The sequence below is a fragment of the Somniosus microcephalus genome, chromosome 9, assembly GCF_052327205.1.
Source record: "Somniosus microcephalus isolate GS21.2 chromosome 9, FLI_Smic_1.0, whole genome shotgun sequence".
In the NCBI taxonomy this organism is placed as follows: domain Eukaryota; kingdom Metazoa; phylum Chordata; class Chondrichthyes; order Squaliformes; family Somniosidae; genus Somniosus; species Somniosus microcephalus.
In genome coordinates this window covers 186,305,078-186,322,112 of record NC_140995.1, presented here as the reverse complement: position 1 = coordinate 186,322,112, position 17,035 = coordinate 186,305,078, and the positions used below count along the sequence as shown (strand labels likewise).

General features: G+C 46.6%; 1 protein-coding gene across 4 annotated transcripts in view; it reads right to left on the bottom strand.

Moving 5' to 3' along the window:
* Positions 1-17,035, bottom strand: part of lca5 (lebercilin LCA5) — a 128,651-nt gene that overhangs the window by 82,980 nt on the left and 28,636 nt on the right. For all 4 annotated transcript variants that reach the window (XM_085997692.1, XM_085997690.1, XM_085997693.1 and 1 more), the window contains exon 3: positions 5,941-6,470. In XM_085997692.1, coding sequence (XP_085853818.1) covers positions 5,941-6,470 — 530 coding nt within the window. The remainder of the gene's footprint in view (positions 1-5,940; positions 6,471-17,035) is intronic.

The window sequence follows — 17,035 nt, the reverse complement described above, 5'->3', positions numbered from 1 at the left end:
GGGGAAGAAAGAAAGAGAGAGGGGGGAGAAAGAAAGAGAGAGGGGGAGGAGGATGATACTAATCGGCTTCAGAAGGACATACAGACTGGTAAAATGGGCAGACACCTGGCAGATGAAGTTTAATACAGAGAATTGTTTATTGATACATTTTGGTCAGAAGAATGAGGAGAGGCAATATGAATTAACTGGTACAATGCAGGAAGAGAGAGACCTGGGGGCTTTGAAGGTGACAGGACAAGTTGAGAAGGCTGTTAAAAAAGCATATGGGCTACTTGGCTTTAATAGGCATCGGCCCCGATTTTCGGCTTGTGTGGGAAATGGTCGGGTTTCCCCGAATGTGGGGTTTCTGACACACACAAAAAAGTGTCAGCCAGCTCCACGCAACTTTCCCTCAAGTGGCCAATTAATTTCCAGCATGTGGGAAGCCTTGCTAGTTGTCCAAATCGAATCAGAAATCCCCACAGTATGATGTCATCATTCGTGGTGCTTTCAAAGTGTCCAGCAAGCTTCTCCACCTCTGCAGGCTTCTCAACCACTCTTGCACAATGGCAGAGGAGCCTGCACCAGCTGCTGCCAGCAGCAGAGGCCAAGCTGCGGCCAAATTCAACGAGACGTCATTGCAGACCTTGGTGGATGGGGTAAGGGCCCACAGGGAGGTCCTCTACCCTCACTCAGGGAGGAAGAGGCCTCCCCAAGAGTCCATGGCTGCCTAGATGGAGGTGGCAGCAGAGGTAAGCTCTCTGGGTGTCACCCGTCGCACCTGGATGCAGTGCAGGAAGCGCTTCCATGACCTTCACCGCACAGGGAAAGCAAGTATGAAGTTTCCATCACCCTCAACTTCATCCCCATTGCCTTTCCCAACAGCACTCAGCTTCAGCAATCTCTTCTTCCACATCCCACTTCACAGTCACATCCATGCACCCTTACCCATGCCGTCTCTCTCTATGCTCGCATTCACATAACTATTCCACCATCCAGTCTTGTAAATAGTTTTAATGCCATCATTTTCCTGTACATAAAAAATCTGGTGCCAGCTGCTGCAGTTATGGCACCTGTCATTTGGCGAATGGGGATGTCACATAGAGGCCTTAGGATAACTTGCAGGTGACTGCAAGCTGGTCAAAGTTGTTGGAAAGTGAAGGCATGGGCCAATGTCCATGGTCAGTTCAGAAGCAGTGAGGCTGCAGTGTTTGATGTATCAGACTACGCAAATCTGCCCAGGATGAGTGCGTTCCTTGCATTCCGCCCAGCAATGTTCTCGCGCACTGGTGCCGCTAGTTGGCCGGCCTCTGCAGGATGGTCGTTTCTGTCCTTCTCCTCCTCCGCATCATCCTCATCCGAGGCGGCTCTGTGAGGAGCCTCTTGGTCCTGCGGAATCTGCAAGCCACGACGCTGTGCCATGTTGTGAAGCACACAGCATACCACAACGATTTTGGAGACCCTGGCTGATGAGTACTGTAGGGCTCCACCTCATCTATCGAGGCATCTGAAGCGCATCTTCAGCAATCCGATGGTTTGCTCAATAATGCATCTGGTGGTAATGTGGCTGGAGTTGTAGCGCTCCTCAGCTTCGCTGGCTGGTCTCCTCAACGGCGTCATTAGCCAAGAGCGCAGGGCATATCCCTTGTCTCCAAGCAGCCATCTTTGAAGTTTGTTTGGCGGACTGAATAGCGGAGGCACAGTAGACTCGCGCAGAATGAAGGAATCATGGCAGCTGCCAGGGAACCTGGCACAAACATGCAAAATCACCTTCTTGTGGTCACACACAAGCTGAACGTTAAGGGAGTAGAAGCCCTTGCGGTTGACAAAAACTCCTGGATTGCGGTGGGGTACCCTAAGGGCCACACGTGTGCAGTCAATGACGCCCTGCACCCTTGGAAAGTCTGCCAGCTCAGCGAATCCACGCGCTCGCGCCCTCACACTTGCGCGATCCGTGGTGAAATGGATGTGATTGTGCGCGAGGGCAGAGGGCATCGGTTACCTGCGTGATGCATGTGTGTGCGGCCGCCTGGGAGATGCCGCTGATGTCTGCTGCTGATCCCTGGAAGGAGCCTGAGGCATAAAAGTTGAGTGCGGTGGTGACTTTGATGGCCACTGGCAAGTAGTGTGGACCTGTTGCTCTGGGCTCCAGGTCTTGCTGCAGCATTGCGCAGATGTCAGCCACAACTTCTCGCGAAAGTCGGAGCCGCCTCTGGCACTGCTGCTCAGTCATGTTGAGGTAGCTGACCCTGTGTCTGTAGACCCTGTTTGGGGGGTATCTCCTGCGCAGACGGCCTTCCATGCGCTGACCCCTTCTGGCCTGTGCTGCCTCGGGTGGGTGAGCCGCAGCCTGCCGCTCCTGCTGGTGCTGCTGTTGCTGGAGTTGCTCCAGCCTCCTCTGCTGTTGGAGATCCTCTAATGCCAGGAAGGGAAGGTACCAAAGGCCTCCCATGCTTCTGGCAGATGCCTCCGTTGAGGAGGCGCTGAGTTAGGGTGGTGAGAGGGGCTTCCCAGGAGCTCACGCTGGAGAAGTGTGTGAGGCTCCAACTTTCTGCAGCTGTTCCTAAGCCTTCAAAAAGTTCCCCCAAGCCTTCATCAACAAGGTCCTGCAGCCTGCAAATGCTGCCTGTTTCAATCTCTTCAGCCCTCATTGACCTGCAAGCAAGCAAGCCAACTCTGTTCACGCCAGCTCTCATCAGTGGGGTTTCCCGCAGGCGTGTTTCACGTGGGGAAAGCCCCAAAGTCGCAACGGCCCCGGAAAATCTTCTTCAACAAGGTGATAATTGATCATTAGTGCTCCGACAACCAGTCCCGCCAGCGGCGGCCGGGACTGAAGCGGGTGACGGAGAAACGGCGGTCCGAAAGTCGGACGGGGCGGGGAATCAGGCAGGGTGGCGGGGGGGGGGGGCCCCCGACCCGCTTTATCGGCGATTTTTGGCCCCCGGCCGCATGAAAAGCCACCCGACGGCTAGCAGAAAATTGACCCCATAGAGTACAAAAGTAAGGAAGTTATGCTAAACCTTTATAAAACATTGGTTAAGCCGCAGCTGGAGCATTGTGTTCAATTCTGGGCACCACAGTTTAGATAGAATGTCAAGGCTTGTACAGGGTACAGAAGAGATTTACTAGAATGGTATCAGGGATGAGAGACTTCAGTTATGTGGAGAGACTGGAGAAACTGGGGTTGTTCTCCTTAGAACAGAGAAAGTTAAGAGGAGATTTTATAGAAGTGTTGAAAATCATGAATGGTTTTGATAGATGAAGGCCCGGCAATCGATGGGATGATAAACAAACAGTCTCGATGGCAAGCATCCGCAAGCTATGCAGCCATGCGGGACATTACATTCGAACCCTGTCCTTATCTGATGTCAACATACTTCCAGCAACGGTCACTGATCAAGAGCAGTAATCCTGGCCTATTTTCCCTTCCCTATACCAGGGATGTTGAGGGCAACTGTAGTAACCATACTGCCACCCTGGCTCATATCAGCAAGGAGCAGTAAACAACAAGTATTTATGTAGCGCCTTTAAAGTAGTAAAACATCCCAAGGCACGTCACAGGACCATTATCAAACAAAAATGACACCGAGCCACCTAAGGAGCTATTCGGACAGATGACCAAAAGCTTGGTCAAAGAGGTAGGTTTTAAGGAGTGTCTTAAAGGAGGAGAGAGAGGCGGAGAGATTTAGGGAGGGAATTCCAAAGCTTATGGCCTAGGCAGCTAAAAGCACGGCCGCCAATGGTGGAGCAATTAAAATAGGCCAGAACTGGAAGAATGCAGAGATCTCAGAGCATTGTAGGGCTGGAGGAGGAGGAGAATAGTTAGACTTTCTTTTTAACACTTTTGCATAACCTACTGCCATGTTCTTATTCCCAAGTACCTCAAAGGCCAGATTTACGTACTTAATAACACACAAGATGAAGGGAAAGTGTCAGAAAGCAAGAATGAGCCAAAGGATTTACTACAATACAACAGCAAAATACAGCAGATGCTGGAAAGCAAAAACAGAAAATGCTGGAAATACTCAGCAGGCCAGGCAGCACAAGTGGAGACAGACAAAGAGCTGACAGGCCGATGACCTGTTGTCAGAATTGGAAGATGTTAGAGATGTATCAGGTTTTAAACAAGTAGAGAGGCAAGGAAAGGGATGGGGAGAGGGGAGGAAAGAACAAAAGGGAAGGCTTGTGATAGGGTGGAAAGCAGGAGAGATTAAATGACAAATGGGATGATGGTGCAAGGCAAAAGGAGATGTGAATGGGACAAGTAAAGATACAAAGGATGGGTCCAGAGGAGCTGTAAATGGCAGAACCATTTCCAGCACCTGCTGGCCGGAAAAATGGGAGCAGTGGTTATGATCTGAAATTGCTGAACTCAATGTTGAGTCCAGAAGGCAATAAAGTGCCTAATCGAAAGAAGAGTTGCTATATCTCGAGCTTCCATTGCGCTTCATTAGAACAGTGTAGGAGGTCGAGAACAGAGGGATCAGAGTAGGTCAGAGAGTTAAAATGGCAAGCAACCAAAAGCTCAGGGTCACACTTGCAGACTGAATAGAGGTGTTCAGCAAAGCGATCACCCAGAAGGTGAATGGCAGGGGTTGCATCTCTTGCACTTGGACAGGAAAGTGCTGTGGAAAGGGGAGTGGGTGTTGGGGGTGATTGAAGAGTGGACCAGGGTGTTGTGGTGGAAACGGTCCCTTCGGAATGCTGAAAGGGGAGGGGGGGGCAGGGGAGATGTGTTTAATGGTGGCATCACACTGGAGGTGGCGGGAAATGATCCGTTGAACGTGGAAGCTGGTGGGTGGAAGGTGAGGAAAATTCCTTTTGTCATTCCACCCCATCACAGGCCTTCCCTTTTGTTCTTTCCTCCCCTCCGCCCCCACCCCCCCACCTTGCCTCTGTATTTGATTAAAACCTGTTACATCTGTAACATCTTCCAGTTCTGACGAAAAGTCATCAACCTGAAACGTTAACTCTGCTCCTCTCTCTCTCTCTCCAGAGGTGCTGCCTGGCCAGCTGAGTGTTTCCAGCATTTTCTGTTTTATTTCAAAGGATTTACCATCTCATTGCAGACGTCCTTTAAACACACCCGTTGACTTATTTTTCTGCAAGCAGCTGTCCCAACGGACTGGGTCACAATACAGTGACATTTGTACTATACGAGTTTAACCAAAATGCATTACATCATGTGATTTGAATTGCAGTGACACTGGATTTTCACCTCATTGCCTAATGTTTGCTGTCAAAAACAGAATAAGCATTTCAGTTCTTAGTGGTTAATGACAATCAGGATCTGCACTTTTGTTAGTATTGGCTACTGAGATTGATTGAATAATGGAAACGGCTTCCCTGCAACCATACTGCTCCCACTAAGAGGTTTCTACTGCAATACTCCATCTGAGCTTTGGACTCAGTTAATATCCTCCATTGAGTCAAGCCCTTAATTAAATCACTAACACAAGACAAAGTCCCATTAGAAGTTTCTAATATAACCAATAAAAATATGAAGTCAATCTTACTTGTGACTATTCAAAGCATTGTTCAAACCGAAGAACGAATGCCTGATCTAGTAGAGACTATAGAAAAAGTTGCTAAACATTTGTACTAATCTTTTTTCATTGTATACAGCTTTGATTAATCCATATGACAATGAGTTTTATATATATGTTGAACTTGTATTGTAAGATTCACAAAGTTTGAACAATTTACGGTTTCAGCTTTGGAACTGCTTCTGGTCAGGCTCCATCACTTGAGCAGCTCTAAATTCTTTGAACAACCCAGTAACCCAACATTATTGCAATACTCAAATTCATTGAGCAGCATGTGTGAAGAGTTCAGTCCCTTCTCAGGGAAGCACCCAGATACAACTCCCTACAAATGGAAAAATTAGTATTGGCCCATTTCACCCAAAACGTGTCAGATGAGGAGTAGAAAAGGCAAAGAGAACACTCTCAAAAGCATTACCTTAATTTTTTTTTCATTTTCTTCCACTATGACTTCAGCTTTGCCGAGTTTCTGTGCCAGTTCATCTCGCTCCGCCAGATGTTTGTCCTCTGAAAGTTTCTTTAATTTCTGCAGAGAGCTTTTGGTGCGATGAAGTTCCTCCTCAGTGTCTTTCAATCGTTTCTCAACTGCTCTTTCTTTCACCTGTGATTTTCGAAGTCGCTCTCGAAGTACCCTAACCTCATTGCTGTGATGGGATATGAGCAATGAGATCTCATTTTCTGTGTCCTCAAACTTATTGAGGGCTCGCTCTTGTCTGTACTGGAGTCGCTTTAATATTTTGTTTTCCTTCTGCAAATCTTCCAATTTAACCTGTAACTCGGTAACCTCATTCCGCAGCTCATTAATTTTCTGCAGCCTGGCAGATAACATGCGTTTGGTCACTAAGTCGATGTCTTTGTAAATAGTCTCTTTGTTTAAGCTCTGGGTCCGGAATCCCCAACGACGGCTACCATGGTTTGCTGGTTGCCTGGAGCCAGATTTCCCATTAGCTGCAAAGAACGACGAGGGGTATGATTAAACTGAAACTGGACTTGATTAAGACAAAAACCTCATTAAAACACAGACAACAGATCATTCAAATATCCACATCAATTAACGCGATGCCATTTGTAGAAAATATTATCCATATAGACTGAAACATTGTACAAATTCTAAAATTAACAAAACTAAGCAACCAAGCTTGCACCAATTGAAAAAAATCAACATATAGGAAGGAGCAAGCAACAGACATTGCCTGAATTTCAGAAGTATTTTCAGCTAAAACCCAGTTAAAAATGTGAAATTAAGCACAATACAGTATGATGTTTAGTCAACATATTTGTATGATGAAAAGTATGCAACTTATAAAAGTCCAAGTGCGAAGTTCCTAACTGGAAAAATACTGCAAGCCTATGATAAACAAATGAGGAAGAATCGGTATTTTAGTGACTAGGAAGGGAAGCTTCAAGATTATTTAGTAGTCTCATTCTTACTGCAGTGAAAAAATTGCATCACGAGCAAAACAAAATCACAGAGCTCCTCATCTTACCATACACTGCTCACTGCCGATGCGATACTGACCCAGTATTCATTGGAATTGTGCAAGGGTATGAAAAGACTTGTAAAATGGCAGTCTTTTAATTATTCAAGAACATAAGGCGTGCTAAACCAGCAAAACGTAAACAAAGCATACCGTAGTTTCAGTAAAAACAAGTGTACTTACATCAGCTAAATCAAATTTCCATAAAACACTGCTTATACAGTCATACTGCATTTTCACAAAAAGGGCTGCAACTGTATCTCTATGACAACACTGCTGAGATTCAGCACATCCGACATGTTATGCCAACAAGGAGAATATGACTGATATCAAATGCAAAATGAAGATGAGGTTACTGAAAATATTCCCCCAGCTAACTATGCTGGAAGAGAGTTAAAAAAAGATAATGAACATTTGTGGATCCAAAGTGAAGTTAGCCAATTTCAGATGGGCGACGATGGCGGTGCCACAATTAACCCCAGCATCAATGGGTTGTGGGAGAGTGATTAAGAAATAGAAAAGAGGTACAAGAAGAAAAAAAAACAAAAAGAAATTTCACCATGTTGCTATCTAGCGGCCCCTACTGATAATCCAGGTGTATCAACACTGTTTACAGTCATAAAATCTATTGTTACACAGTATCCACCTGCAAAAGCAAAGAATGGCCACTCAGAGCAGCTGGCAGGCAAAGGGCCACTACATCCCATGGAGCCAAGTCATGGCCCTCAGTGGGGGAATTGAAGAGGAGAGGAAGAAAAATCAAAATCTGCCATAAAAATTGAAGGATTCCTATTTAGAGATACAGGTATTACAAACAAAATGAGCCTGCATATTGATCTCTGCAGCCTTCACAACAGTACAAAAAGTTCAGTGAAGTTTCTAGAACCTGTACAAATTAACTGGTCAACTACTTCCAGATAAAATTATACCTCAAAATAATATTTTCCCAAGATCTTGTGTTTTATATAGTATTGTTAATTTGCTTTGTTTAATTAAGTGTTTAAACTACAATCCAACACTTTAAATGGCTTTTTATGAGCTACTCTCTCTCCTCTATTTTCCCCCAGTCGCCCCTCTTCCGCTTCATTAGCTCCCACTCCCTCTCCTTTTTTCTGATTTGTTTAATTTATATTTTTCTGGTTTGCGCTTTCTCATCTTCCTTTTCAGGTTTAGCTCTCCCCGCTTCTGCCTCGCCATCTTCTCTGCTTCTCCCTCTTCTCTTTCCTCCCATCTCCCACCCCCCTCCTCTTCACATGGAGAGACTGAGGTGGGAAGAGAACATGCCCCGGAACAACAAAGAGATCTGCTGGGACCAGGGTCATGACCGTGGAGCAGCTGGGACGGGGGCCATTGAGGCAACAGTAGGAGCAGGAGGGAATGGGTTGGGGCCAGGTCTTTGGTAGCAGTAATGGTAGTTCGGCCCCAGGTAAACCAAATGACAGGGGAAGCAATGCGGAGGGCAGGAATTTACCATGACTGACTAAGTCAATCAAAAAGAAAAAAAGACAGACTTTCACTTATATAGCACCATTCACGACCTCAGGACATCCCAAAACGCTTTACAGCCATTGAAGTACTTGTGAAATGTAGTCACTGTTGTAATGTAGGGAAACAGATTTGTAAAATAGAGGTAGATCCTCACCTGTACCAGAATAATTCCAGTTTTCTTATTTTTCAAGATCCCTCACCATATCCAAAGTTTGTATTTTAAAGTTATGAAAAAAAACTAATTTGCAATACGACCACGCCTCCCAGGCGTTTTAGTGCCTGTCCATCTTTAAGGCCAGAGTACAGTAGATTGAAAAGTCCCTTAGCTCAAAGTTGGTAAAATAGAAGCCATTCTCACTGGCGGCTGTCAGAAGCTGTTTGTCACCAACCTCAACCTTAATCCAGAGCTGTGGAACCTTGGTATCCTATTCAAACTGAAACAAAGTTTCTTCCCTCATATTTGATCCTTGACCAAGACCACTTCTTTTCACCTTGAAAGGTTGTTCATCTTAGCCCCGATTTCTCCCACTCCATCACAAACTCTAATCCATCAGCCGGAGGCTCAATTTTTCCAATGTCCTTCTCATTGGCCTTTCCACCACCACGCTCCAAAATTTCAACTAATTCAGAACAACCTGCATTCTGTCCAAGAAAAAGTCTCTTTCTTCCATTGCCTCTGTTCTCACTAAGCTCCCAAAGCCAGCAAACTCCACATTTCCAAATCCCACTAGCTTTGTGATCTGCTCCAGTTATACATCTCTGCATGGAACCTTTACTTCTCCTACAATAGTTATTCCTTGTTCTGTGCCCTGCCCCAACCCAATTATTCCACCATCAGTGACAGTTCCTTCAGTCATTACACCTCTTCTCTCTGGATTAAATTCCATTGCCTTGCCACCAAACCATTGCTTTCAAAAGTCTCCAAAAAACCCTTCAACTGTGCTTTCAGCCCCCACTTCTCAACTTGTTTCACTTTCTCTCCTATTAGGCTTCCACCTTGTAAAATGCTCAGGTGTTTTCCCTTATGTGATTAGTAATAGTGGCCAATATCAACTCGGACGTCTGAGATTTCCTATTATTGCTATCCAATAATAAGCTTACTGTTTAACATAATTAAATTCCTTTTCTCACCTGTAACATTACAACTGAAGAAGCCATTTTTGATACTAAATTGCTGAATTTTGTGACACGGTCATCCCAGTGTTATGAAAACATTCAAAAATACCTGTACCACAATTCAATAATGATCAAGAATCTAAGAACATTCGACCCTTCGAGCCTTCTCCACCATTCAATAAGATCATGGCTGATCTTCTACCTCAACTCCACCTTCCTGCACTATCCCCATAACCCTGGATTCCCTTAATAGCCAAAAATCTATCGATCTCTGTCTTGAATATACTCAACAACTGAGCTTCCACAGCCCTCGGGGTAGAGAATGTCCCAAACTCCTCCATCACCATCCCTGGGTATGACCTTTCCCGCCGGCAGGACAGACCCACCAGAGTGGCGGCACAGTGGTATACAGTCGGGAAGGAGTGGCCCTGGGAGTCCTCAACATTGACTCCAGACCCCATGAAGTCTCATGGCTTCAGGTCAAGCATGGGTAAGGAAACCTCCTGCTGATTACCACCTACCGCCCTCCCTCAGCTGATGAATCAGTACTCCGCCATGTTGAACCTCTTCTTCTTCTTAGGCAGTCCCTCGGAACCGAGGATGACTTGCTTCCACATTAAAAATGAGCTCGCATGTGACTGATTAGTCCAATGCGGGACCTACAATCTCTGTCACAGGTGGGGCAGACAGTGGTTGAAGGGGCGGGTGGGTGGGGTGCTTGGGTTGACGTGCGCCCCTTGCGCTGCCTGTGCTTGGCTTCCGCTTGCTCCCGGCGAAAAGACTCGAGGAGTTCGGCGCCTTCCTGGATGCTTCTCCTCCACTTTGTGCGGTCTTGGGCCAGGGATTCCCAGGTGTCGGTGGGGATGTTACACTTTTTCAAGGAGGCTTTGAGGGTGTCCTTGAAGCGTTTCCTCTGCCCACCTGGGGCTCTCTTGCCGTGCCGGAACTCTGAGTAGAGCGCTTGTTTTGGGAGTCTCGTATCGGGCATACGGACAGTGTGACCTGTCCATCGGAGCTGATTTGAGCATGGTCAGAGCTTCGATGCTGGCCTGAGCAAGAACACTGACGTTGGTGCGCCTATCCTGCCAATGGATTTGCAGGATCTTGCGGAGGCAGCGTTGGTGGTACCTCTCCAGTGCTTTGAGGTGCCTGCTGTACATGGTCCATGTCTCTGAGGCATACAGCAGGGCAAGTATCACTGCTGCCCTGTAGACCATGAGCTTAGTGCCGGGTTTGAGGTCCTGGTCTTCAAACACTCTCTTCTTCAGGTGACCGAAGGCTGCACTGGCACACTGAAGGCGGTGTTGGACTTCGTCGTTGACGTCTGCCCCTGTTGACAGTAGGCTCCAGAGGTATGGAAAGTGGTCCATGTTGTCCAAGGCCTTGTCGTGGATTTTGATAATTGGGGGGGCAGCACTGTGTGGCGGGGGCAGGTTGGTAGAGGACCTTTGTCTTACGGATGTTTAGTGTAAGGCCTATGCTCTCGTATGCTTCGGTGAAGGTGTTGACGATGGTTTGGAGTTCGACCACCAAATGAGCGCAGACGCAAGCATCGTCTGCATACTGTAATTAGACGACAGAGGATGGGACGACCTTGGATCTGGACGGAGGGCGATGGAGTTTGAACGGTTTCCTGTTTGTTCTGTAAATTAGCTCCACTCCAGTGGGGAGCTTACTGAGGGTGAGATGGAGCATTGCAGCAAGGAAGATTGAGAAGAGCGTTGGTGCGATGACACAGCCTTGCTTGACCCCGGTTCGTACGTGAATTGGGTCTGTGGTGGAACCGTTGGTCAGGATCACGGCTTGCATGTCGTCGTGAAGCAGGCGGAGGATAGTGACAAACTTTTGAGGGCAGCCGAATTTGAGGAGGACACTCCATCATCCCTCACGGTTGACAGTGTCGAAGGCTTTTGTGAGATCAAAGGCGGCCATGTACAGTGGTTGGTGCGGTTCCCTGCATTTCTCTTGTAATTGACGTGCGGTGAAGATCATGTCCATTGTGCCCCTTAGTGGGCGGAATCCGCATTGCGACTCTGGGAGGAGCTCTTCAGCCACTGGGAGAAGGTGATTAAGGAGGATTCTTGCGATGACTTTCCCTGTGGCAGATAGCAGGGAAACTCCTCTGTAATTACCGCAATCGGACTTGTCACCTTTCTTGAAGATGGTCACAATTACAGCGTCTCTGAGATCCCCTGGCATGCTCTCCTCCTTCCAGATAAGAGAAATGAGTTCATGAATTCGTGCCAGTGGTGCTTCTCCGCCATGCTTTAGTGCTTCGGCGGGGATTCCATCTGCTCCTGAGGCCTCGTTGTTCTTCAGTTGTCAGATGGCCTTTTCAACCTCATGCCGGGCTGAGGTTGTGCTGAGATGGTGGCGGGTAGCATGCTGTGGGATGGAGTTGAGGACACTTGTGTCGAAGACAGAGTCGTGGTTAAGGAGATCTTCGAAGTGCTCCTTCCAGCGGGCACTGACTGCTTCCCTGTCCTTGATGAGTATCTCTCCGTTCTTGGCCCGCAGTGGGGAAGGGCCTTGGGTGCTTGGGCCAATCAATCAGTACTCCGAGTATTGAATCAGTACTCCGCCATGTTGAACACCACTTGGAAGAAGCACTGAGAGTAGCAAGGGCACAGAATGTACTCTGGTGGGGGACTTCAATGTCCATCACCAAGAGTGGCTAGGTAGCTCCACTACTGACCAAGCCCTGAAGGACATAACTGCCAGTCTGGGTCTACGACAAATGGAGAGAGAACCAACACGAGGGGAAAAACCTAATTGACTTCGTCCTCACCAATCTACCTGTCGCAGATGCATCTATCCATGACAGCATTGGTAGCAGTGATCACCGCACAGTCATTGTGGAGACGAAGTCTCGTCTTCACACTGAGGACACCCTCCATCGTGTTGTGTGGTACTACCGCCATGCTAAATGGGATAGATTCAGAACAGATCTAGCAGCTCAAAACTGGGCACCCATGAGGCGCTGTGGGCCATCAGCAGTAGCAGAATTGTTTCCACCACAATCTGTAACCTCATGGCCCAGCATATCCCTCACTCTACCATTACCCTCAAGCCAGGGGACCAACCCCGGTTCAGTAAGGAGTGTAGAAGAGCATGCCAGGAGCAGCACCAGGCATACCTAAAAATCAGGTGCCAACCTTGGGAAGCTGCAACACAGGACGACATAAAAAGCGGAAGCAGCATACTATAGACAGGGCTAAGCGATCCTACAATCAACGGATCAGATCAAACCTCTGCAGTCCTGCCACATCCAGTCGTGAATGGTGGTGGACCATTAAACAACTAACTGGAGATGGAGGCTCCATGAATATCCCCATCCTCAATGATGGTGGAGCCCAGCACGTGAGTGCAAAAGGCTGAAGCGTTTGCAACCATCTTCAGCCAGAAGTGCCGAGTGGATGGTCCATATCGGCCTCCTCCTGAGGTCCCCACCATCACAGAAGCCAGTCTTCAGCCAATTTGATTCACTCCACATGATATCAAGAAATGGCTGAGCGCACTGGATACAGCAAAGGCTATGGGCCCCGACAACATCCCGGCTATCATGCTGAAGACATGTGCTCCAAAACTAGCCGCGCCTCTAGCCAAGCTGTTCCAGTACAGCTACAACACTGGCATCTATCCGACATCGTGGAAAGCTGCCCAGGTATGTCCGGTCCACAAAAAGCAGGACAAATCCAATCCGGCCAATTACTGCCCCATCATTCTAAACTCAATCATCAGCAAAGTGATGGAAGGCGTCATCGACAGTGCTATCAAGCGGCACTTACTCACCAATAACCTGCTCACTGATGCCCAGTTTGGGTTCCGCCAAGACCACTCTGCTCCCGACCTCATTACAGCCTTGGTCCAAACATGGACAAAGGAGCTGAATTCCAGAGGTGAGGTGAGAGTGACTGCCCTTGACATCAAGGCAGCATTTGACCAAGTGTGGCATCAAGGAGCCCTAGTAAAACTGAAGTCAATGGGAATCGAGGGGAAAACTCTCCACTGGCTGGAGTCATACCTAGCACAAAGGAAGATGGTTGTGGTGATTAAAGGTCAATCATCACAGCCCCAGGACATCACTGCAGGAGTTCCTCAGGGCAGTGTCCTAGGCCCAACCATCTTCAGCTGCTTCATCAATGACCTTTCCTCCAACACAAGGTCAGAAATGGGGATGTTCGCTGATGACTGCAGTGTTCAGCGCCATTCACAACTCCTCAGATAATGAAGCAGTCCATGCCCGCATGCAACAAGACCTGGACGACGTTCAGGCTTGGGCTGATAAGTGGCAGGTAACATTTGCGCCACACAAGTGCCAGGCAATGACTATCTCCAACAAGCGAGAGTCTAATCACCGCCCCTTGACATTCAATGGCATTACCATCGCCAAATCCCTCACCATCAACATCCTGGGGGGTCACCATTGACGAGAAACTTAACTGGACCAGCCACAAATACTGTAGCAACAAGAGCAAGTCAGAGGCTAGGTATTCTGCGGCGAGTGTCTCATCTCCTGACTCCCCAAAGCCTTTCTACCATCTACAAGTCAGGAGTGTGATGGAATAATCTCCACTTGCCTGGATGAGTGCAGCGGTGTTTGCGGATGATGTCGCCAAGGGGCAGCATGTAGATGAGAACTAGGAGGGGTCCAAGGATAGACCTTGGGGGGACACCAGAGGTAATGGTGCGGGTGCAGGAAAAGAAGCTATTGCAGGTGATTCTCTGGCTACAATTAGATAGATAAGAATGGAACCAGACAAGGGAAACATGCTCCCAGCATCTACCCTGTCAAGCCCTATAAGAATTTTATATGTTTCAATTAGATCATCTATCATTCTTCTAAATTCTAGGGAATATAGGCCTAGTCTGCACAATCTCTCCTGATAGGACAAGCCCCCCAATTCCAGGAATCAGTCTGGTGAACCTTTGTTGCACTCCCTATAAAGGCAAGTATATCCTTCCTTAGGTCAGGAGACCAAAACTGTACACAGTACTCCAGGTGTGGTCTCACCAAGGCCCTATATAATTGCAGCAAGACTTCTTTACTTTTATACACCAAACCTTCTGTAATAAAGGCTAACATACCATTTGCTTTCCTAATTGCTTGCTGTATCTGCATGTTAATTTTCACTGATTTGTGTACATGGACACCCAGGTCCCTCTGAACAGTTGGATCATATTTCCTGTATGTTTTTATTCCTTAAGGGAATGTATATTTGTTGTGAATTATGAATCATTTCTTTAAATGCATGCCATTGCTTATCTACCGTCACATCTTTTAATCTAGTTTCCCAACCTACCTTAGCCAACTCGTCTCTCATAACTATGTAGTTTGCTTTGTTCAGATTTAAGACTCTAGTTTCAGACTTAACTAAATCACTCTCAATCTTAATATAAAATTCTATCATATTATGAGCATTGCTCCCCAGAGGCTCCTTTACTACAAGGTTATTAATTAAGCCCGTCTCATTGCACAATACTAGATCTGAAATAGTCTGTCCCCTCGACATACAGATCTAGAAAATATCTTGAATGCATTCCATAAACTTGTCCTCTGCACTATTATTGCAAATTTGGTTCGCCCAGTCTATATAAAAATTAAAGTCTGCCATGATTACCTTATTACCCTCGTTACGTGCCCCTCCAATTTCCTGATTTAGACTGTGCCCAACACTACAATTACGGCTAGGGGGCCTATAAACTACTCCCACCAGTGTTTTCTGCCCCTTGTTATTTCTTAGCTCCACCCAAATTGATTCTACATCTTGTTTTTTATGAGCTAAGATCCTTTCACTCTACTGTCTTTATCCCATCCTTTGTCAGGGCTTCCCGCTCCCTGCCCCACAACCCCATTTTTCATTCCGCTATCATTTTTCATTCCGCTATCATTTCTAAAAGTCAAGTATCCTGAAATATTTAGTTCCAAACCTTGGTCACTCTGCAACCAGATCTCCGTAATGGCTATTGGATCAAACCCATTTATTTCTATCTGTGCTATTAATTCATCTATTTTGTTGCAAATGCGTCGCACAGATATAGTGCCTTTAGCTTTAACTTTTTTCTATTTTTCCCTGATGTCACCTTAGTAACTGATGCCCTATTACCTTTGTTAAGCTCTCTGCCCCTTCATGACCCACTCTGCTTATTTTTACCCAAATCACTACTCTGCTCTACAGCCTTTGGCATTTCTCTTACTGCTTTTTAATTTACCCTTTCCTGAATCCTCCCACCTCGCCTTCATTCGATTCACCAGGACACTGAGCCCAGCCTGGTTTAAGTGGAGCCCCTCCCAACAGAACAGCTCCCTCTTTCCCCAGTACTGGTGCTAGTGTCCCATGAATTGAAACCCCGGACTCCCACACCACTCTTTCAGCCACGCACTTAAATCTTCTAATCTGCTTGTCCCAATGCCAATTTGTGCGTGGCTCAGGTAACAATCCAGAAGTGATTACCTTTGAGGTTCTAAGTTTTAATTTCGACCCTAGCTCCTCAAACTCTCTCAGCAGAACCTCATTCCTAGTTCTACCTATGTCGTTGGTTCCTACATGGACCATGATAACTGGATCCTCCCCATCCCACTCCAAGTTCTTCTCCAGCTACGAGGAGATGTCCATAACCTTGGCAAACACAGACTTCGGAACTCCCAGTCGTGGCTGCAGAGAACAGTATCTATCCTCCTGACTAAGAATCAAGAAGCAGTGCGAGTTTCCAAGCATATTCCACCACTGATTATATTATACAATTTAAGGTGTTTTTTCTCTTTTCCTATAGTCTAGCTATTTCACTACACTTCAATTGCAATAATAATCATTTTAACATTTTCTCTCCCTTCCCCACATCTTTCTTCTCCCACCCCCACCCCCCTCAATTGTCATGCACTATTCCCAGTTGAATAGCAATAGTGACTTGCTCCTGGGCTTTTGCCAATGCTGCTCTGTTAGTAGCTGCCAGGAGGTGCACAAGAGTGACACTTCTTCCCATCTTTTTCTCCTCTCCCTCTATTGCCACATGGCAAGTTGGCTAGGCTCCACTCAATACATTCTCTTGACGCCCAAGCCAAAATCAGAACTATCCATAGGATCATAAAGGCAAAGCCACATCCTACTAGTCTATTGGAAAAGTAAGTTTTCCTCTTTCCCTCTTGCCAGACCACAATTTTCCACTCACTGATTTTAATCAATGATGAGCAAAAAAGGTGCATTGCAAAACCATACTTTTGTTATATTTTAAGAAATCTACATTTGCTTTAAACAAGTGCAGTAATATTTATTTTCACCAGAATAAAAATATTTATCTTCAAATATTTGTCTGTCTTTCAAAACACAAATATTTGATCACTTTGCTACAAAAAAGTTTTGTTTTAGTAAAGGTTGGATTTATAGCAGATACAGCACTAACCACTATAAATGCCTGTTGACAAGCTTCCAG